General features: G+C 40.1%; 2 protein-coding genes and 1 long non-coding RNA gene across 6 annotated transcripts in view; 1 reads left to right on the top strand and 2 right to left on the bottom strand.

Annotated features, from left to right (window-relative positions):
- a (arc) overlaps window positions 1-22,985 on the bottom strand; it is a 45,107-nt gene that overhangs the window by 19,522 nt on the left and 2,600 nt on the right. For 3 of the 4 annotated variants that reach the window (XM_017144026.3, XM_070212857.1, XM_070212855.1), the window contains exon 3: window positions 7,915-7,962. The exons of the other annotated variant lie outside the window; for it this stretch is intronic. The gene's annotated coding sequence lies outside the window, so the exon portion shown is untranslated. The remainder of the gene's footprint in view (window positions 1-7,914; window positions 7,963-22,985) is intronic. 4 annotated transcript variants of the gene reach the window in all.
- Window positions 17,495-18,811, top strand: LOC138912346 (uncharacterized). Its single transcript, XR_011417877.1, has 2 exons — window positions 17,495-18,151; window positions 18,213-18,811. It is a non-coding gene; the product is annotated as an uncharacterized lncRNA (long non-coding RNA).
- On the bottom strand, window positions 20,716-22,257 carry gom (gomdanji). The gene is made up of 3 exons (XM_017144032.3): window positions 22,050-22,257; window positions 21,666-21,992; window positions 20,716-21,450 (listed from the first exon to the last, which is right to left on the bottom strand). The coding sequence occupies exons 1-3, from the start codon at window positions 22,093-22,095 to the stop codon at window positions 20,897-20,899; spliced, it is 927 nt and encodes a 308-aa protein (XP_016999521.3). The 5' UTR covers window positions 22,096-22,257; the 3' UTR covers window positions 20,716-20,896.

The following is a 22,985-nucleotide window of genomic DNA, read 5'->3' as shown; positions in this document are numbered from 1 at the left end:
AAAATGGATTTTAGCAATGCTATTGCTTTTCCGTAAGGTAAGTTCTCAAATTTTGTTATTTTTTTTTTTCAATAACGTTTGTTTCTTGCCATTTTTAATTTATTTATCTTACCCACAAAAAAAGTTTGATTATTATATTTGATCGCGACAAATAACTGTTATTTTTCAACTTTTATTATAAAACTAAAAAATGTTTCTCTTTAAGTTTTACTTTAAAAATAAGAAAATAACTACTTAAATGATTTTTAAAGTAAAAGTCATAACAGTTACTGTCCCTGATCATTACACTTATAATAACATTTAAATTTATATACTTTCAGCTCGAGGGCGCCCTAATGACCATCATGCCGCAGGACGACTTCCAGGCCTTGGAGCCAATACTCTACAACTTGGACCAGGTTAACAAGCATCAGCTGCTGGACGACTGCGACATGCAAAAATTTTAAGAGCTTAAAAAATAATAATTCCTTTCGTTAATCTCTGTAAAACGTCGTCGTCTCCGTTTTGTTTTTTTCGACGATACTAGGATATTATTTGTATATAAAAGGTAAACAAGAGGCCACATTCCCCGCCATTATACCCTAGGATTAGCAGATCCAAGTTTACTTTGCGTCGGATATCTGTCAACATCTTTACGCCGATGGCCGTTGAGTGTGTCCAGGCTTATGGCCGCAATTCGGGCCCTCGGTTAGGAAACAAACAGTGTCTCGTAAATGTTGTCGCTCACTTTTGACACCTCAATGATTTTGTGTGTCAGGCAAACAGCGCGCCAGCCGGCGACAAATTCCACGGCACTAAAACAATAAATATGTGTGTTCATAAGCATCTTGGTATGTATAAAGGGGCTCTGTCACTTTTCACTTTTGTTCAGCTCCGAATAATGTGCTGCTCTTGTGGCAATAATTTATTGGACATTTCTTTGATAGCTGCTCATTAGCTAAGAACACAAATCACTGGCAGTGGCTAACAAGCAAAAATAAGTCTCCAAAGACTGCAGTAACATGCAGGCCCAGCGGCGATACACGCAGCACTCGGGGCGAAAGCAATTTCCTTGGAAAATTGCTGCCTGCAATCTCTCAGGATGCCCGGGACAGGGCAAAGCCAAAGTTTTGCCTCCGAGAAGAGCGCTTCATCAATTTTTATATCGATGAAGACCCATTTGGTTGATAACTCCATTTGTGGCAAATGTTGCGCACGCGCGTTTTAGTTGCTCTGTCCGCTGATGATGTTGCTGTTGTTAATGTTGTTGCTCCTGTGCCTCTGCCTCGTTGCCGTTAGTAAATTTCGCGCGAAAAACTTCAAAGTTGACTGGCCAAGCACCTTTCGATGTTGCTGTTGCTCTTGCTATTGCTGTTGTTGCACTTGCAGTTGCAAAAGGCAAACGCACGTGTTGCTATGCTCGCTATGAGGATGTTGCTGCCGTAACAGTTGCAATTGTTGTTGTCGCCGGACTGTCACTGGCCGTTTAGGCCAAACTTGGTAAATTGTTTTGTTGAGCACTGAGCGCTGGCCTTTCTTTTCAGTCCGCTTATATGGCCAGCAGTTGCTGCTGCTGCTGCCGCTGTCTCCGAGTGAGAGTTGCATACTAATGCCGTCGAGTATTTGTCTCTGCTGGCTGTTTACTTATTTTTTTTTGGCCAGCCAACCATTTTAATTACCACATTGGGCAGAAAGGCTAAGAGGCAGGCATTGATTTGGCACAATTTACATATCAAAGCGAGCGAAGCAAACTTCCTGTTCCAGCCAAAGCACAGGAGCAACATCACAAAGCCACCAGCACCAACATCTGTTATGTTGGCCATGGGTCAAGCCCGAGTTGTTGGCCATTTACAGCAGCCAGTGACTTGGTTGTGATGATGATGCGACTGCTGCTGTGAGTCCATTGGCCCTCATGCTGTTTACTTGCACCACTTTTTGTTGTTTCGCTTCTTTTTTTCCCCTGTTTCTGTTTGCCACATTACGTGTTTGTTGCTCCTCGCGCCGATGTTGCTGCTGCTGCTGATGTTGCTGGTGTGCGAGTGCTCATTGCACTGGGCAACTTCTTTCTGTGGGTATTAAAATTACTTGGCATGTAATTAGTTTGGTTTTTTTGTCGTTCCATCTTGTCGATCGCCGCGTGTGGCCCCCTCCGAAAAGCGCTCCCCAATGATGGATGCCACTTTGTCTTCGGCCGTTGGTGCTGTTGCATCCGAAGGTGTTATTTTTATGGCTTTATAATGTGAGTCAGACGGGCTCTTCGGGCTCTTCCTTGGCTCTTGCCCCGTTACATGGCATGTCAATCACCTGGACATGGCTTTATAATTCGCACAATGGCCAGGAGTGAAAAGAAGCCGGCCTGAAAGACACGGAATGTCTTAACGAGAACGAAAGCTTGGCCATGAATCGATATTGATCTAGAGATAGGGTGAAATTCCATAGAATAATACAGAAGGGTATTATTTTAAAAGTCAAGGTGTATGACAAAAGGAAGTTCACAGAAAAACACTTTATCGGAAGGCAGCAAGCAGATCATTATGAATATTAATGGAAAATATTTTTCTGGAAAGATGTTCACTTTACTTTCAGTTTTGACGTGCACCCGAATTAATGATAATACTATATCTTAACCTTTCAAAAGCAAATCGAGCGCGATAGCTGTTCAAGACAAAAACTTAAGTAGTATACTAATTTTTCAGTATTGGTTATAGAATTACCAAAAAGAATTCATCTAAGCATTTCTAACTTAAATTGCAAATCATGAAGATGATAACTAAAGCTTTAATGCAAATTTAAATATCTTATTCTTGTTAAAAGAAGAAAGAAAAAAAATACAAATTTTATATACAATTAGGACTAATCCAATGCAAATAGACAGTGAAAGAAATCATTTAAAAACATATAATTATCTTTTACGATCTCTCTACACGAAAGAACGATCAGCGGAGAAAGTAAGGCCAGGGAAAATGAAAATGGGGAAAAAGTTCTCGGGCTTGAAGCATCTTATGGATGCTAAACCATCATTAGTGGCAGCAATCACCTTGGATTTGCCTGCACAATTGTTGTTCTCTCTCAACTCGGTTCTTCAGTTCTGAGCTCAGTCCATCAACAATTTGAGGCTTCGATCCATACCCCCACACCCTCCCTTCTCCCGGCTTATGGCACATTCTCCGGCACATAGTGAGGTTTGGTCTCGTTGTTTCCGTTTGTGCCACTTGTGTCCAGTTGAGTTGAAAATTATTGTGATTATGGTAAACTTGTTGCTCTCTCACATGCGGCTGCTGATCCCCAGCTGCGCACCTGTTGCTTTTGTGGCTCAGATTCAGATTCCTTGGCCGTTTCGCAGTTTGCATACAAGTGCAAGTATAGGCACACATGCTGGTTTTATGGCCGCAGTTTCCATTGTTAGACTCGTTTGGCCGCTTAATTGCCGCTTTGGATTCCGATTTGAATTCTGTTTGCTCAGCTCTTTTACACCACGATGCTAAGCACTTGGGGATGGGGAATGGGATGTGCAGCTGCAGCTGCGGCGGCTGGAATTCTAAATTCTAAAAGGCGTGACTAATCAATCGAGGGCTCAAAAGCTATTGCTCCTCCTCTTCCCCGCTGTAAATCGAGAAATCATGCCTAATTTTTTCACTACATATTTTCGTGTCGATTTATGAGCCCAGTTTTTCCCTTGATTGGCACTCCAATGTCGAATTCATCACTGGCTCCATCTTTAGTCATTTTTTTCTTCATTTTTGGGCTTATGGTTCAGGCGCGCCCTATCCAAAAGGCAGAGGCGTTGGAGAGAGGGGGCATTGCGTGCCACAATAATATTTGTTTTCTTACCCATTGCACTTGAGTGGGGGAACAAAAGTCAGAGGCGTAGTAAAAAAAAATGCATCCAAACGCACTTTATACTCAATATTTTAAAATTAAAAGAAGAAGTATTTCATAAGTCTTTTCTCATAAATTATCATAAAAATCTTAGAGTCTTCGATAGTCTACACTCAAAATGGATTCCCTGACTTCGCTCAATGCAGCTGCTAGATAAATCTCTTACATAAAGTGCGCCCAGACATTCGAGTATTTCTTTTTTCCGTCCCACATCTGAGCGTCCAAAATTTGATGCTAATAAACGACGTTTTCGGCTCCGACGAGACTTTCCCAAAAAAACCAACTCAAATCTCTGACCTTCAAATTCTGTTGCTCTTGATGTTGCTTTCATGTTGCTACTGCTCACGCCCAGCTAACGTGAAAAAAAGTGGCTGTCATTTCACTGGGCAGAGTTTTCGAAGTCGAAGTTGAGTTCTTCACGACAGACGTGCAATCCATCAAAGTTGTGGCTGCCACCCCGCAGCAGAGGCAGTAGAAGAAGCAGTTGAAACAGCAGGAACATGGCGAAAAAGCATAATACATAATAATATTTGTGCAAAGTGTTAAGGCAACAAAACAGCAGACAGTAGCAGACATAGTCAGACAGCCGGGAGGAGCAATTCAGTAGCCGAGGACGGGGCCAAAGGAGTAGAACATCTACTCTAAACAACAGGTATAGGGGGCAGGATCAGTGGCAAGGCCCGAGGAACTCTTTTTAGGAGGAGGAGACGACGACAACGTTTTGTTTTAATTTACTCGACGCCGCCAACGACATTGTTGTTGTTGCTGCTGCTGCGGTTGATGTTGCTACTGCCGTTGCCGTTGTTGCTGTTGGGTTTCCTGTTTAGATAGCTTTTTGTGATTTTATGCGATACACCTTCCATGTACAACTGTTAGGCAGGGAAGTCAGGAGCTAGTCCACTTTGATGTACGTACACTTTGAAATGTTGTTGATGAGTACGCGAGATTTTTAAAAGATTGCAGCAACGGCTGCGACGGCAAAAGCGGCAGATGAGATGAAGCTGAAGCTGCGACTGCAAAGGCGACTCTCTGTTGGCTTATATAATAAATTTTAATGCACGCCCGCCCTGGACATTCCGGGCAGTTGTGGATGGATGTGGTCCGGATAGAGCTGCCAGCCCACAAACTGGCTCATCACAGTGACTTTGAAGTGTTTTAAAATGGTACTTGTACTTGAGCGGTTTCTTTATAAGAAAATAAATACTGTTGAGAATATAGAGCTTTTTCGAAGGTTCTTTACTTAGTATTTTATACGAATGTTTATAAAAAGAAATTTAATAAATAGAAAGAAGAAGGAATTTAAGAAATTTAATATTCTTCTATCGTAAATTTCAATTTTTACTTTAATAAAGTAGTGATAAACATTTATTTACTATTATAATTGTATTAATTTACTAAAATGTTACTTTTTTAGATAAGTAAGTTTTTTAAGTTTTTTATTGATAAGTATTTTAAGTAAGTATTTAGTAAGACATTTAATAAATAGTAAGAATTTAACAAATTACATATTCTTTGATCGAAAAACACAAGTTAAAAAATTGAATTATTTACAATTAATGAAGTAGTGAAAATCATTTAAATACTTGTAATATAGGTATTGAAAGTTAAGACAAATATAGTACAATTTCAATTTGGCTAATTTGGTAATAACTCACAATAAATAAATATAGCCGTCTACTGCTACTATAATTACATTTTACAGTCTCAGTTAATTAGACATGCTGAGCTAATTGTAATTGTTTTTAATTTAAATTTTTTAATAAAAAGCCCCATATAAAGCAATAACTTTATGACTCCACTGTGCAGCAACTGTGTCAAAAGCGAACTTATCTTCGCCTGATGTCGACTGTTAGTTTGCCGGCGTTTTGGCTGCTCACTCTCGGCGGATATATGTGTTTGGCTGACACTTGGCTAACCAACTGAGAGATAATCATTAACTTGGCGTAATTTATGTAGAACCAGCGGCAGTTGACGGCCAAAACAAAAGACTTAGGACACGAACTTGACGAGGCAAACGTCGGGCAGGCAACAAAGTAAGCCAAAGTTAAACTGGAGAATTATATCAATTAGGCAAGGGCCAGAGGAGGGATCAAATGAAGAGGAGCAAAGCCAAGAAGACAGCAATTTTGGGGGCTGGGCCGGGAGACGCCCAAAAAGACCGAGTCACTGCCAACTGCGGACTGCCAACGGCAATTATAGAGCATAAAACATCGATAATCATAATAATTAAGGATGACTGGGCAGAAAAGAGGCTGCAGGAGCTGCTGGCTGTGACAACGCACAGTAGCCAGCAGATTACAGACTCCGATGGAGATAAAACCCCTGCCAATGTGGAGGATGATGCATCAAGTTGATGTTGTTGCTGCTGCCGCTGCACATAAATTGTTAATTAAAGCCTATTTAGGGGTTTTCGAGCCCGAAATGTTTATTCTATGGCATTGAATTCTTTACCCACTGCCGTGATTTGTGCATTTAGAAAGTATTCTTAGCGCTCTATCGCCAGCCATTGTACTGGAAAGTCTTTTAACTGGCAGAGAAAGAACCATAGAACCCACTGAATTGGGCATTCCTTTCATAACTCTCAATCAAGAATCGTTGCTGGCCAGAAAATTGAAAGCTTTCGAAGGGGGAATCTATAAATTTCAATGCATTCAAAAGGCTTATTTCTGTTCGAGATCAAAACAAAGCGGGGGAACCCAAAAATAAAACGCAGAAACTGTAACAAATTATTTATGAACTTCGAAGCACAGTTTGCCTCCCTTTTGTTTGCTCAAAAGACTTCGTTTTTCTTTTGCCTTTGATAAATAATTCAGTTTGTTTTGTTTGGGAATTAGCAAAGCTGACAAACAGACAACAATTGGCAATTTGATTTGAATTGTGTTGACACAATAAAGGAAACTGATACCGAAGTGCGAGGCGAAGAGAACTCCGAAATAAAGATAAAGTCGATGAATGTGCGAAGTTTGGCTGCAGGCCAGAGTCGAGATAAATATCTAATTAAACATCGCTAATGAGCCGCACAACATAGTTGTGGAAAATGAGTTCAGTTTTTGGCCAAGATACAAATGATTCACGGCATTTTGGATAAGAGTAATCCAGCAGAAAACAATAAACTTGACCCACAAAAGCTCGTGAATCACTTTTCTTTTGGCTTAAAAAAAAAAAGAAATACATAAACATAAAAGATAAGTGACTAAGTGAAAAGAAGAGACAAAAACGGTTCGGGTCAACAAATAAATGCCCAAATTCGTGCATGATTTATTCCTTACGAAAATAAAAAAACGGCAAAATCCTTGGAACTGGGTCCCCATTTACAGCCCTAAAATCCTCATTTTATAACCCATTAAAGGCATGATCGCCAACTTTACTCAACCGAAACCCAAAGCCAGTTTCAGTTTCACTTTGGCACCCATTTTCATGCATGAATTGCTAGGGAAAATCAACCACAATTTCAGTAATTTTCTTTTTGCGTTTGAACATTTTTATTTTCTCAGATTTTCACTTTTCCGCGGCAACAAAATGTTTGACATTTTTTTGTCATTCGTGAAGGTTTCTCTGACGTTTTGATTAACAAAAGCCCGAAACGGGTTGTGCAGTTAAGCAGATCCGTATAAAACGCAGCAGAATAAAGACGAATCGAAGATCTTGAAAACTGAAAAATGCTCATAACTGGAGCATGAATGTTTATCTACACCAAAAAAAAAACTTGATATGAAACGATGATCGATTTTACGTTATGTGGTATTAATTTTGGACTCGACGCGCTAGAAATGTTTGTACTTCTCGCGTAATTTAAGTTGTCACATTGCTTCTTCCTCTCTTTTTCGTAGTCATAGAATCTCCAAAAGAAAAAAGAAGATATGCCAGAAATTTACCACCCATATCATTTGACCACGACGTGCTTTTTTTTGTGCGATATTTTTCTCTTCTTTTAGTTGCCAATCTATTGACCATTCACTAATGATCACTGAGCACTAAACAGCAACGTTTATTTGGCAGCTTAAATGTTCGACAAATACGCCGAGTTGTTAAATATTTTTATGCCTTAGCACTTACCACTTAATGGGTTTCCAGTGATGACTCCAGTGTTAGAAGAATGGGAATCTGCAAGACGAAAGAGAGAGGGAGACTCCAATTAGATTTTCCAAATCGATTTTCGAAAAGCACTTCCTGTGGGCAGCGGCAGAGTCAGAGGCACTGGCGACAGCCTCATAAGCACATAAATCAGCAAACTTCATTAACACGACTGCCAAAATCTACGAATATAAATCTAAGCTGCAAGTGCAACTGCAACGTGCAACGTGCAACTTGCAACCTGTTGGTGCTGCCAACGCGGAGAATACGTGACCGTTCGGTCCAGGAATAAATAACTCAATTTGGGATCGGCAAAAAAGTGTTAACTTGAAATCTGGCAATAAATCAATGGCCAGGGGACCCGTTGAAGGCAGCTTGTGATTAGCACTCGCCCGATGGCTTATCTACTGCAAAGGTAATACCCCTACTCGTACTCCCCTCTTGGTTCCGGAAGAGTTCTTTTCAATAATCAGCGGGAACCGAGAAATGCCGAAAAAACCAAACGAAACGAAACGAGAAACCCGAGATTGGGCAGCCGTCACTTGGCCTGACAGGCAATAACTTTGGCAATCTTTTTTGGCCAAAAGCGTTGAGTTGTTTATTATAAATATTACAGAGTCGCCGGCAATTTTGCATGCTTCACGCTTGTCTCCCCCGCGGATCGCAGATCTCAATCAAGTTCCAATCAAATTAAATTGAAATTAGGCTGTGATCCGTTTTGACACTGCTTTAAATTAAATTATTTTGGCTTAAATTGTAAAATTAATTGGCAAACAGTTCGGGGGGATATTACAAGCCAAGGCAAAAAATGAAATGAAAACCTGTGGCGATTTGATTCTGGGTCTGACTACAGTTCATTTTGAACAGTTCTTAAATCCAACCGGTTCTGATATGATTATTATGCTCCAACCGGTTTGCAAGGTAAAAATTTTTAATTTTATTCGCTTTTATTTTGCATTTTTCCTTTACTTTTTGTGAAATATTTCGTTGGATTTCTGTTCACTTCTGTGGATTTTTACATTTTAAACGTATTTGACACACATGCTGCGTTTTTGCCCATCTTGATTTAACTGTAAAAAACTTCAGTTTATTTGGGTGAAGCTTCCGATATAAATTCGGTCTTTTATTTTCTTTTCATTTCGCTTAGTTTTGGCTTCGTTTACATAATGTTGGCATGAAATTAACTGCGATACGGTCAGAGATAATAGACTTTTGTCCATGGAGCGATTTATTCGTATTGTTTTGTGGACCAATCAGTTGTATTATCATTAAAATGGCACTTAATTTTAAAAACTTTCTTAACAATCCGCGGTTTTACCTCAGATGCCTTAGTTTTTTCCACTTCCTTGCCATTCGATTGTATCTTCCGCATATGAAGAAAAGAAATTATGCTTACCGCAACTGAAAATGGCCCCACACACAAAACAGTTTAATTTATTACCCCGGAAAACTCAAGGTTAACTCCACTTGACGTCTTTTCCTCAATGACGCGGCATTTCCCCGCCAGCCAGCCTGGCTGCCCAGTTTTCCTGCACTGCACTCCAATCATTTCCCATGCGAAAACATTGCGAAAAACACACAAAACAAAGGAAAATCATTAAAATCTTGCACATACGAATGTGCAACTGTTGGGCAAAAACGGAGAGAAAGACACACATACTAAATATACCACATATAACCATTTACAACCGAGAGAAAGAAGAGCCAGCATCTGCGACTGCGTTAATTATGTGCATTTAATGCTTTAATTAATGTTTTCTATCGAGAGATGAGACAGCGTCGATGCAGTGAAAGTTATAAACACTTAACGGCAATGAAAGAGTGAAATATTTTGCTCGTAAATATAATCCAAATGTTAATTGATAAACTCGCTAACTTGCGGTGCGTGTGTTTTTCGAGTGGGCACTGGCCAAATATATTTGATTATGGCCTGAAATTGAAACTGAAGCGGGTGAAATTTGTAACTCATTCAGATTGTTGTGGGATGGATTGAAGAAAGTGCTCTGAAAATCTCTCCTTATTTGGCAAGTCTTCAAGAGAAGCGCCTCCGATGAAATCGGTCACTTATAAAGATTTAATTTTTAATTGGTTATAAGCTATAAAAGGTAAGATAAGAAAGTATTCCAAGCAGACTTCTTCGCCATTCTTGTTATTCTCCTTTCTCAAACCATAATTAATCCCAAAACCCCCTTATTAACCGCAAAATCGATTCCGAGATGGCTATCAAAAAGATATAATAGCGTTTATAAATAGCTCGCATTGGCAATGAAACGGTAGTTTTGTCTCAAAACCATTGTCTAGGAAACCTATAATACAAATATTGTATGTGATTATAAATCAATCCAATTTATGGTTTTGTATTCATACAAATATGAAGCGATCGCCAGTCAGGGCCAGTCACTAATTTAAGCTGATGTTTTATTTATGAACTCGATTCTGAAAAGCGTTGACACGCAGAACCCCCTAGGAAAATAGACAACTTGCTCTAAGGTTTATCTGGCTGTAACAATGGGTTATCTTCGGGCCGTTGCGGCAGATACATATTTCTGTAGCCATTCGGCACCTGCTTATTAGTTTCTGGTCCCATTATCCACACAGGCAGATAGAGACGGAAAGAAATTTGCAATTTTAATGATGTTCGGTAAGGTTTTGCCGAACCGCAACCTTATATAACCCGGCGAGTGCGAAAATAAACCTCACCGCCGCCCCGGCGGAGTTAGCTCATAATGGCAGCCCACAGTTTATGGCCCAAACTAAACGTGCACTTGGCTCGAATCGCCTCGAGTCGCGGCTTTTGCTTTTCCTCGGCCATAAACCGAGAAACAAGAAATTTCAATTTCAAATTTAAAGCGTCTAACTTTCGCTTTCCTCCTCAAGGAGACGCGCAGCGCAGATTTCTCGTTTCTCGCCGAGAATTCCTGCGCTGCAGTTACCACATTTTCCGACTTGGCCAATTCCAATTAGCGGATAGACTGCGGCCATCCACAATCCACACAAACAATAAATCAAAATCTAATAAAAATAATACTCAAAAATTTGCTGCATGTGCTAATGTTTCTGTTGCTGTTGCACTAATGCAACCGGTTGCAGCCCAGCCGAAAAAAAGTAAAAAATAAAAAATGAAAACCGAAAAAAGAGTAAAAAAAAGAAAACCCCAAAACAAAACTGCAAACGACAACCAGACGACGACTTTCCATTTTCAAATGTGTTTGCCAGTGTGTGTCTATATTTCGCTGGGTCTGCAGCCTTCGGCGGCCAAAAGATACGCCGGCAACTAACTGACCACTGCAACAGCAAGAGCAACACCAACAACAGCAGAAACACTAGCAACAGCAACCGAAACAGCAACATCGCAGCATCGACATCGACACAACAGCAACAACTTTTCATTTCGTTTTTCACGCGGCGCATGCCAAAAATAAAAAGAAGCAACCGAACTGCAAAAGATTATGGATAGAGAATCGAGTAGCTGAAATCGGCACAAAAACTATGCCAAATGGTTGGTAACTTCTAACTGCTAATGGATAACAATTATATCAGGTAAATACGTATGATAGCTTGTCTCCTATCATACGTTTTTTTTGGGCAGTTTTACTATCAAGGAAATAGATAAAGAAATATCTAATAAAATTTGCGCTAAGCATTATGTTTACACGGTGTTTTAATTGCTTATGATTTTTTGTGAGTCATGAGTATTTTGTACTTAGCAATTTTAATATTTGCCCTACCAAACAAAAATCTTGTTTTATCACTTTGATAAGTATATGATATTTTGTATAAACTATTTTAAGTTTATATCTTTTCATTTATTTATTCTAATTTTTTTAATTTTTCAAAGAATTTTGAAATAAAAATATAAATATCATTTAACAACAATCATATAACCTATAATTCATGTTTATAGTTACAAATCGGCAGGTATTTGCATGTACTATTCAACTGTTTTCATTTCCCACTTCCCGGTAATTTTCGTTTCAGGAAAGCGTAGACAGACTTCGCCTATTCGGCCGGTCTATTGATGTTTTTGGAAAAGTGCAAAACGACGAGGCAGCTTGGGCAATGTCTGAGCTCTGTCTACGCAGCTGGATGTCTCTCAACTCCTCCCCCTCCGTAACCCCCTGCGACAATACTCTGGGGAGTTGTAGTCAAAGTTGTGTGGCAAGTGGCTGGCTGTGTTGACAATTTCCAAGTTGACCGGTCTTTGCCTTTCGTGTTGGCAAATAAAAACGAAGAAGTTGCCACTAGTGCTGTCCCTCTTACCCAGCCGGTGGGTTATTATTATTAGTGGGCGCAATTTAAGTACATAATGCACTTGTTGCTTTTCCTTTCCACTCACACTCGATAATAATTGTCCAATGCCTTTTTTGGCCAAAAGCAGCGGAAATGTTGCTGTTGGCACTGCAATTCCAATTGCAGTTGCTGCCATTGATTGCGCACTTTCCACAGGGAAACGCCGACGACTGGTTGTTGCTTTGGATTTGTTAATAGTTTTGACCGTCGCAGCGGCTGTTCTGTGTTTGAAAACGGAAGAGCAAAGCCCAAACAGAGAAAAAAAAATTAAAAATAAACACAAAACACATAGCCAAAGCCAAAGCCGCCAAAGTTGCTGTCGATGGATGATGACTCAAGCATAAAATTCTAAAGGGTCTTTACACTTTGTCTGCGGGTCTTTGATTATGCGAACCAACGCGAGTCGTGAATGTACTTCCGTTGAAGTCGACTTTGTCGGATCTTTTCTATACACACTTATATATCCGACTCTTTAAAGTTCGGATGAGGAAAGCGAAGGAAGTCTAAGTGCAACGGAAGCTGGTTAGGTGTTGACTGTTTTGTGGTATTGCCATAAAGCCCCTCAAAATTAATGCTATACAAAGCGATTGCAAGATCTCCATAAATCTTCTTCACATAAAATTATCAATTAAACTGGAGACGACAGGGTTTAATGATGTTCTACCTGCATATTGCCATTGGCTTAATAGATATGAGCATTCATGTTTATTCAACCATTTATCATGTGAGAAAGACGCGTGGGCAAACAGGTGAAAGAACAAACAAAGAAACAGAATTCCTATTCGTACACTGACAGAACATTTGTACAATGAATTTAATATAGAAATTACAAACACTGTTTAGAATAAATGGATATATATTCTTATTTCCTCTATAAGACAGCATATCTTTGGAATCTTATTCCTGCTCAAATAAATAAATAAATATTTTTTCCGTGTACCTCTAGGGTTAAGTGCAGTTCTTTGACCTCTTTGCAGTATTAACTAATTAACCGTTAACATTACCACCGGCACCAACTACCACTTCCATTTCCAACCCGCAGACAAATTTCCTTATGGGCTGTCCAAGTCTGACAAGTTGACGCCTTAGAAATTGTCAACGTCATCTAAGCCAAGTTAATGTTTATTGCCGCTGCCGCTGCTGTGGGGCATATTTTTTACCGTTTGTAAACTGTCATATTTCTCGTGGCAGCCACGGCAACCGAAGCAGTTAATTTGTTATTATTTTGACATTAATTTGTTGATGATTTTCGAATGGTTTTGCTGCTGCCGTTCGGCTCTGCATAATTTATTCAGATATTTAAATAACAAAACTGGAAATTCTATTTCCCTCGAGGTAAAAACGAGCTGGAAATGAAGCAAAAACTTTTTGGGGGAAAAAAAATATGATAATGGAGCATCAAAATTAATTGCCATCCTAAGTAATGATTAACAAACATAAATATTTATTATAATTTATAGAAACTTTAATTGTTATAATTTTATTGGACAAAAAAAAAAAAAAAGTCATCGCTTGCTTTTAAATAAAGAGAATGCATTTTAATTTAAATTTTAATTAAACGATTTTAAAAGTAGGTTCATGAAAGAGATTTCTGATCAGAATACGAAATATATTTGCTTCCATTCTAAAGCGAACGGCGGAAAAAAGGGAATATATTGTTTTACCTTTCGTATTTGTTTTTGCTTACGTTCACCTACCGAAGGTTAACTAAATTTATGCAAAAGGTAACGAATTTCCAACGCTGCAGCAAATATTCACGCAATTTCCTGCCTCCGTTGCCCAGCTGCCCCAAAAATGCGAGCATTTTGTGTGGCATGCGACAGCGAACTTTTTCGTTTTACCAACGACAAATATTTCTGGCTAATTACGCCACTCACTATCATTAACACATTTCTTAGTCATCATTCTTGGCCAGTCTTCCCCAAGCTCTCATTGCGGTGACCCAATTTCCATGGCAAATAAAATAACAGTGGCTGTCCACTGTCCACCGTTCACGATCCACGGTCCATTGTGTCCACTGTGCAACTGAATCGAGGCGACTTTTACCCGCGCATTGAAATTAACATTTTTTGCTGAATTTTTTCAAGCTGCTGACAGTTGCAAGTGGCCATTGCAACTGCAACTGCATTTTCCTGCCTTCCGTGGATCGGTCGAGCATTGCAATTAAATGTGAGGCTAATTTGTGGATCAGCAACTTGTTGATGCCCAGCGGCGTTCCGCGGAAAATGCAAGTGGAAAAAACCGCGTGGCGCAGAAAATGAGGGTGTATAAATGGGTTAAGAAATGAAAATTGGATTGCGGTCGGTGGATAATGGGTTCAGGTGGCCAAAAAAACCTATTTAAGAATAAGCGAAACATTTTGTACAAATTATTGTTATATAAAAATTTAGAGTATTATCGGCCCTGTTCTAGTTTTCACTTCCGAAAGATTCACACGGAATCGAATTTCTCAGACCTGTTCCAGGACTCACTTCCGAAAGAATTGCAAGGATTTAAATATCCCTCGTTGTTACTCTGTTAACTTCCGAAATATTCACATAAACACTCCGCCAAACATTTGACAGGCGGACTTAAATCCGCTAGCATGAAATCAAATTCACTTCCGAGCGAAAACTGGAACAGGCCGGTATATGTTGTTTAATCTCAAAGGTATTATTTTATAGCTTTTAACAGTAATAGAAACTGCTTTTATCTACACTTTATGTACCCTTTTTTGTTCCTATTTCCGCATATATTTTTAAAATCGACTGCTGGCAGCACTGACAACAAAGAAAGGTGTTTTACTATTTGACAAACTCACTGCAAGTACTTTTAACGGAAGCCAGTAAAGCTATTATAGGAAATGGAAATGGCTAAGAAAAACCGCCTTCACCTTTGGCCAGAAAAACTCCCCAATCGACTTGCACAAAAAGAAAAGCGAAGGCCAGGGAAAAGTGTCGCCAAGTGCCGCTCATTGTCTGCTTCGACACGTTAAGTTAACACCGGGTTCACACGCTTTTTATGGTGGCCACATTAACGTGGCCAACAAATGTTGCCAAACGTTTCTCGGACTGCGGATTTGGCAGATCATCATCATCATTATCTCCATCAGAAGCAGCAGGCGGCAATTAAAACGCGCGCGAAAGTAAAACGTTTTACAGTTAAAAAAGAGAAAAAAAATCAGATATAAAAAACGATGAGGTAGCAGAAGACTTGAAGCTCAGAAGCCGCAAACAACTACAAATTGTGTATTTAAAAGTCATCAACAAATGGGTTTTATTGCACTCATTACCTCAGTCTCAGTCGCTTTTTTGTTTACTTTCGCTGGACTAAACGAAAACATTTTTCGTGCTGCATTTGCCAAATGAAATTAAGTGAAAATTAATGCGATTTTTGTTTTTCAATCAGATGCAATTAAATGCAAATCAGTACGTAATAGCCGCTTGCCCGGTACTCCGCCCCAATCTCAATTAATCTCCCGTCCGCCAGATGAGAGATGAAATATTGAACAGTGTCAGGGGCTTTAATTACTTTATTACCCGAGATTCCGCAGGCTGAAGAGTGGAGTCGAAAAAAACAGTATCGAAGGCGGTGGCCTTAGCGGTACTTTGACTTAAGGGGCCGACAAAAAATTAACCAAAAGACAAATCGCTTACGCCCTCTCTACCATTTTGATTTTCCGGCCTTCTTCCTTCGGGAGGCCGACATAACAATTTAGTATAACGATATCTGTACAGCATATGGGTACTTAAATACGGGAGAGATATATGCACATGAAAAATAATTTAATTTATAACAAAGCTCAGTTGCAGGACATGCACAGTGGAACCAGGTTGGAAAGGATCAGTTAAAATCGATTATAATATCAATTATTATTGATTACACTATGCAGCATCAAAAATTTACCTCGATGGATGCTATATTTTTGGATTCGTTACGAATTCCCAAGTTAAACTGCGTTTTCCAAAAAGTTCCCCGACGCAAGGATTCTTAGCAAAAGGACCTCAAAGTTCGAAAAATGGTGAAATTGGCCAACTTTGCGGAGCTCTCAGAGGCAAATGGATGCATGGTTTGATTCAATGTTAAAGTTTTTTAAAAGATACACCTTTTATCTTTCAAACCCCATACTTAAAATAATTTTAGGATTTTTTTTATGGCAGAAATAAATTCCAGAAAACATAGTCAAACAACTTAAAAACATACAACTGCGGTCAAAATAGTAGTAGTGTTGCCGCCTTGTGTTTTTAAAAGTTTGTTGTTGTAATTGATCCCTTCCTGGTAATATTGTATTGATTATAATTTTACTATTAGACTTATTGGATAAAAAAAAGTTACAACATCAAACTTTTAAAAACACAAGGCGGCAACACTACTACTATTTTGACCGCAGTTGTATGTTTTTAAGTTTTTTGACTATGTTTTCTGGAATTTATTTCTGCCATAAAAAAAATCCTAAAATTATTTTAAGTATGGGGTTTGAAAGATAAAGGGTGTATCTTTTAAAAAACTTTAACATTGAATCAAACCATGCATCCATTTGCCTCTGAGAGCTCCGCAAAGTTGGCCAATTTCACCATTTTTCGAACTTTGAGGTCCTTTTGCTTAGACTCCTTGCGTCGGGGAACTTTTTGGAAAACGCAGTTTAACTTGGGAATCCGTAACGAATCCAAAAATATAGCATCCGTCGAGGTAAATTTAAAAAACAGTAAAAATGCTGCACAGTGTTATTATTAAAATATTGTTAATCTTGAGATTTATGAATTATCACAAAACCGATAATATCAGTTAGTGAAATTAAAGTCAATTTAAACTACAAAAAAAAAAATGTACATATTTTGAATCCCCTATCAAGCAATGTAAAAAAGTCTCTTTCTCTCCCAAAGAAATCTCAAGAATTTTCCAACCATTCCCATGGCTTTGGCTCCACTGTCTCGTGTTTCAATGCGAAATTTGACGATGGCCACACAACAAATAAGCTGGAGCTTCTTGGACAGCAGACCGACGAAACCGGAGGCCACACACAAGAGGCGGATCCGAAAACCCCGAAATGGAGCCCGAAAAAATGAGAATTAATATGAAATGCTCTTGGGCTGGCTTGAACTGAGCTCTGAGCTCTGTGCTCCGAAAGCTGAGGCTCAGCTGTCAGGCTTGGTCAATGGAAAATTAATTAAAAACCCTGCCCATGAAATGGCTCATTACAATGATTACGAATATGAGTATGCGAATGGGAATACCAAATGCGAGGAGGAGTGTAGGAATGAGTCAGGGTACGTGCACTGCACAGCAAAAGGCGAAGACGAAGAATGCCTAGAACAAGTCGCACAAATTGATTGCGAAGAGAGTGGAGCATGAAGAATTGACCCACTGTGGCCGAGACGACTATGGAGAATTGGTATAACTGCGCTTTGCTCGGCTAACTGTGGCAAGACCTCAATCCAGATACAAAACGCCGCTTGGCACGCTCGCAGCTCTCCGTTCTCCATTCTCCGTTCTCGGTTCTCAATTCTTGGCTCTCAATTTTACAGCTTCGATTACCAGCGATTCGATTTGTTCAAAAGGCCCCCAAAAGCAAAGCGGCCTGTTGGCCAATTTGTTTAATTACTGTAACTCTTATCAAGAGTGAGAGTTCCAATTTGTTTAGACGGGGAAAGTTGCCAGTCAATGAACTGAAAATCTCTTCTAGGAGAAATGAGCCAGGGGAAAAACCTTCACAAAGAACTGAATGCAAAGAACCAAAAATAATAAACTCTTTTCATGTTGAAAAATGAATGGTCGTTATATACTTTTTATAGAGTAACCAAACGATCTCTTGTACAATAAATTAAAGGTAGTTTCAGATTGTAAATGCTGGTGTAAACCTTATCACAAACCCAAAAACCAGCCACTGATGCAAATATTTACATGAAAGGCCCGATAAGACACGATCTAGAAAACTGTGTAAACTCATAAAGTCAGTTGTAAACGCTTATTTGCTTTGATAAACATAAGATAAATGCTTTGTTTCCAACCAGATTGTATGAAAATTCGAGGGGATTTCCATGGCAATGTGTTCCAGTTAGTTTGGAATTTCTTTGGACTTAAGCTGCTGCATCCCATTTCCATGGGCAACGCCCCTGCCCGGAAGCTTTCAACTGGCGGTGTTGCAACTGGGTAAATGCAGCTACTTTTACTTTAGACCAATCTCTCGCTCTCTTTTTTTTCTTAGCTGTGCTTGCATAAGATACTTGTTGGGGAACGGGCATAGATGCATGGATACACGCCCCAAATAAACCACTAAACCGGTGACACCACGCCACTCCGCCTCCGCAGCACCCGGCTTCGTCTCCAAGTTCCATCCATTCCGAGCCCCATAAGTTCCATCCACTCCAATCCAATCCACTGCCAGTCGGGGCACCGCGGGCCGCTAATTCAAACAAATTGCAGCATAAATGCATTATAAAAGGCAGAGGAGCTGCATCGGGCGACACAGTGTGACAGTAATAATGTCACTCGCAGTCAGAAATGGACGATGGGGCGGGCTGCGAGGTCTGATATGGATATGGATATGGATATAGGTGGAATAGGGAATACCGAAGCGTGAATGCCAGTGATAAATTAGCTAGCTTCAGCGGGCTGGCCATGTGTGGGCACAGTACAGTGGTCAGCAGGGAATTGGGCGGAACTCATTGGAAACTATGAAAACGTTTATAAAATTATAATTGTATAGTTTATTAAATAAAACTATGGGAATAAGTTAAATCTAAGCAAGTATGAATTTATCTCTTAAAAATATTACTAACGTTGGTAAAACGATCAGGGGCACTATCGATACTATCGATGATTTTAATCGCAGTAAAATGTATATCCTTTTTCTGAAAAGTGTTATTCAAGCATAAACTTTCAACAAAATTTATTTATAATTTCTCCTTAGGTTTTTGCCATTTGTTATTTATTTTCTTTACCTTCCGATAGAATCGATAAAACCGATAGTGGCCAGTACCGACAGCCAAAACTACGGATGGTGCTCACTATAGATGTTTTCACAACCCTATTTTATTGGGATAAGTAGATAGTACATCTTTCAGTACCCATTAAACCACTAGTAATTTAAGCATCATTATCTAACATCGAAGAGTTTTATACCATGTTAGGGGATACATTTCAACCCCATGACGCATTTGAAAACCCATTTAAAAGACTAAATGGGAGACACGCTGTTTTCAGATCACTTCTGCAGGTCACTGAACCCGATTGAACCAGAATTCTTGTCTTGCCCCTTGCAGTTAATTGATTGTTCTACTCCATTTGATAGGCTCTCGGCGATTGCTCATTTATGGCACAATCGCGGCATACTCATGGTAATGGTTAATTACGCTGACGATCTGAATCTGGCCCACTGTGCCGCATTGCAAGTTGCTAGTAGTTGCAAGATGCAACTGCAACTCGGTGGCAGACAAGCAAGTGTTTTGTTGTAGTTGCTGCTGCTGATGTTGCTGCAGCTAATTTGATTAATGATCAGCCGGGCTTAACTGACGACGATTGTGATTCATTATGTGCGCACAAGCCGGCACACTTAGCACAGCAGATACAAATGCAGATACATCGAAGGTTGGGGATCTGGATCCGGGGGTACTACATACATATATACATATCTATCTAGCTATCGGTAGCGAAATTTCATTAAATAGATTAGAGGGGCGAATCACAGAAAGAACACTACTTTATTGGGACGAACAACAAGTGGTCGTTGTTAGGCGAACAGTGGATCGCTCTTTGGTGCGTAATTGAAGCCGCAATTGAATTCGCACTGCTACTGGCTCTATGCTCTATGTTCTATGCTATCTGCTAGATACAATTTCGCTGCTCTTGATTACATGCAATGAGGCATTTCCTCTACAGCTCAACAGCTCACTGACTGCCTGACTGACTCTAAATGCAAGCAGTTCAATGGACGGGGGCCATAACATTCTGAAATCGCTCTTCGGGCCATCCAGCATTTTGTGGTCGGTTGGATCACCTCATTTGGGCTGAAACAGAGCGGCCGACTTTATTGCAGTGGAAATGGCCACATGTGGCGAGGTGAGTTAAGTTAATAAAGTGGCAGAAGCGAGATGTGTAATTAGACTATACCATCGATATGGGGCTGGGCATGGGCTCCCCGGATCAAAACATTTCTGCCTTGGGTCGGTTTTAATTGGGAAAAACTTTTATGTAGGTACTGGCTTTTATTGGAAAAATAATTACACATTTAAAAATGTTAACGAAACTTTTTAGTTCTATCCTTTCCTCTAGATTGCCTCTTTAGGATAGTTTATTGTTAGCGGATATTGTACTTCCAAGGGAGGCAGCTAAAAAACCCAGTAATAATAATAACATAAAAACAAGTAGTACTGCTATAAAACCAAAAAATCTTATGTACTTTCAAAGAATATTATAATTTAGATTAAACAAATATTGCTAAAAATGGATACGTAAGATTTAAACTAAATAATATTATGAACCTAAGAAACCCATTTTATAGATACAGAAAACAATTCTAAAATTTCTCAGGCCAACAGCAACCAATTTTGTTAATTTATTAAACAGTATTTTCATTGTTTAGGGGGCTATATTCCTTGGATGTCCTTTTGTATTTGCCGCACTGAAACATTTTCATAGCTGTTATGGTTTTGTTACTGCCAGCAAAGTAAATTTAACTTGAGGGTAGAAGGATCTATTATCCGGCCGCCTTCCTGGCCTTTTCGGCCTCCTTCTCGGCCTTCTCCTTCTCCTTTTGCTTCTCCTTTTCGGCCTTCTCGCGCTCCTTGCGCGCCTTTTCGCGAGCCTTCTCGCGCTCGGCCTCCTCCTTCTCGAGCTGCGCCTCCTTCTCCTTCCGCTTCTTTTCGCGCTCCTTGTCCCTCTCGGCCTGAATCTTGGCCTTCTCCTTGCGGATCTTCTCGCGCTCCTTTTGCTGCTCATCGAGCCGCTTCAGTTCGTCCTTTTCCCACAGCTCGAAGGCCTCGCGCTCGGCGGCCAGGCGCTGCAGCTCATCCAACTCGGCGTCGGTGATGCCACCGTCCATGTCGCGCTGCATCAGGTCCACCTCTCTTTCCATCGCCTCCTTGGCCCTGCGGCGCCGCACGCCCAGCTCCCTGGCCTCCACCGCGTCCTGGTGGCGCTCCTCGCGCGCCTCCTTCTCCTCCCGCCGACGTTGCTCCTCGATCTCGAACTCCTCCATCTCGTCCTCGGTGTAGGGATACTCGGGAATGGTCCAATTTAGACATAGGATACCTGAGTGAGCATGGTTTAGTTCGCAGAATAAAACGATCGATAACTCAATATATAAGTATCGAATATATCGTAACTATCGAAATAATCGCGTTTTGATAAATTACAAAATTAAATGGATTGGAAAGAAAATCAGAGCATTCCTCTTTATAACCCTTTAGTACCGATCAGAAATCAACCTAATTCGATATGACATTGGTGCCTATTTGTATTCATACCTGAAGAAAGAGCAAAACCCACGGTTCCCCCAGCTGCCAGAACGCCGGACAGCAGGATGAGATTGTAGCGGCCGTTCTTGGCCGACCAGGCCTTCATGAAGTCGCCCTCCGGCTTTGGGCAATCATTGAGCGTCGCGTGCTGACCGCCACTGGCAAAGAAGCCCGGCTTCCGCTTCATATCCTTATCGCCCCCGGGACACTTGGGCGGCTTGGAGGATTTCGGAGGCGGCGCCGCAGTGGCCTTGACCACTTTGGGTGGCGCTGGCGGCTTCTTTGCAGCCATTTGTTGTGGGCCAGTGTTGTGAATCAACATCTGGCCAAAGCGAACTGGGAGTTCAGGGAGGTTTTATCCAAGGACTTGGAATCTATATATCTATAACTCACATCCCCTTTGGAGCCGCTCTTTGGCCGTTACTAAAAATCGGGACATGGTTCTTGCTCGTCACTTCACGCGATTCCTCTTCTGGACCTTCGTGGTCTTGGGAAACAATGATTTCCTTAGCCAAGTGTTTGTCTACTAAAATATAAAATTTTATCGAGGGACGAACTTAAAAATCTCAAATCGATTTCAAAATCAAATGTTGCTGAGTTAAGCCAAAAGTCTTTATTCATTTGTATTGGCCGCTCTAAGCACAAAACACAAAAATATTCACTTTAAAAACTTTTAAACTAAAAAATTTGCATATAGCCTATCATTCTGAGAACAAACCAGACAACATGCAAAAGAAATCACTTGAAAAATACTTAAAAAATTAAAAACAATTTTTTCAAAAGTGAATAATTTTTTGGAAGTTATCTAATAGATAGATGACAGACTACTTGATCTAGTTAATTTAAATCCGTGTTAAATAACTTTACTCTATTTCATATTAAATGATCTCTTAAGGTTTTCAAGTTATGTGTTTATAGGTAAATATTTCCAAGTACTGCTAGATCTTCAAATCAGTTTACCCGAATTCTACCAAAATGCAGTGAACCACATTTTAGCAGACTGCACTTGGTGGTGATAACAAGCGAGATACACAAATGTACAACTAGAAAATCGTGTACGATAATTTACACAACGGTTTTCGTGTAAGACACAAAAGCTGTGGCGATAAGAATAACATAACCCCAGAGTGGGGGCCCCCAGAATAACCAAGAACTGAAGACTCAGAACCCCCACACCCCATTAGCATGTTTCGGAAAGAGAATTTCACGGAAATTTATGATGCCCAAAAGAGAACACACCTCGGAGAAGGTGTCACGTGCGCTGTCAAAAATCGGTTGGTCGAGACGAATGCATAATAAAGAGTGGACAGCCGGGCAGACAGACGAAAA

This window comes from Drosophila takahashii, chromosome 2R, assembly GCF_030179915.1.
Source record: "Drosophila takahashii strain IR98-3 E-12201 chromosome 2R, DtakHiC1v2, whole genome shotgun sequence".
NCBI lineage: Eukaryota > Metazoa > Arthropoda > Insecta > Diptera > Drosophilidae > Drosophila > Drosophila takahashii.
This window is presented reverse-complemented; position numbering and strand designations above follow the sequence as displayed.

Excerpts from the sequence above, each read along its gene's own strand:
- gom (XM_017144032.3), bottom strand. The coding sequence starts at position 22,095 with ATGTCCCGATTTTTAGTAACGGCCAAAGAGCGGCTCCAAAGGGGAT. Across the intron at positions 21,993-22,049 it reads AGAGCGGCTCCAAAGGGGAT|TTCGCTTTGGCCAGATGTTG; the intron begins GTGAGTTATAGA and ends CTGAACTCCCAG. Across the intron at positions 21,451-21,665 it reads GGGTTTTGCTCTTTCTTCAG|GTATCCTATGTCTAAATTGG; the intron begins GTATGAATACAA and ends ATGCTCACTCAG.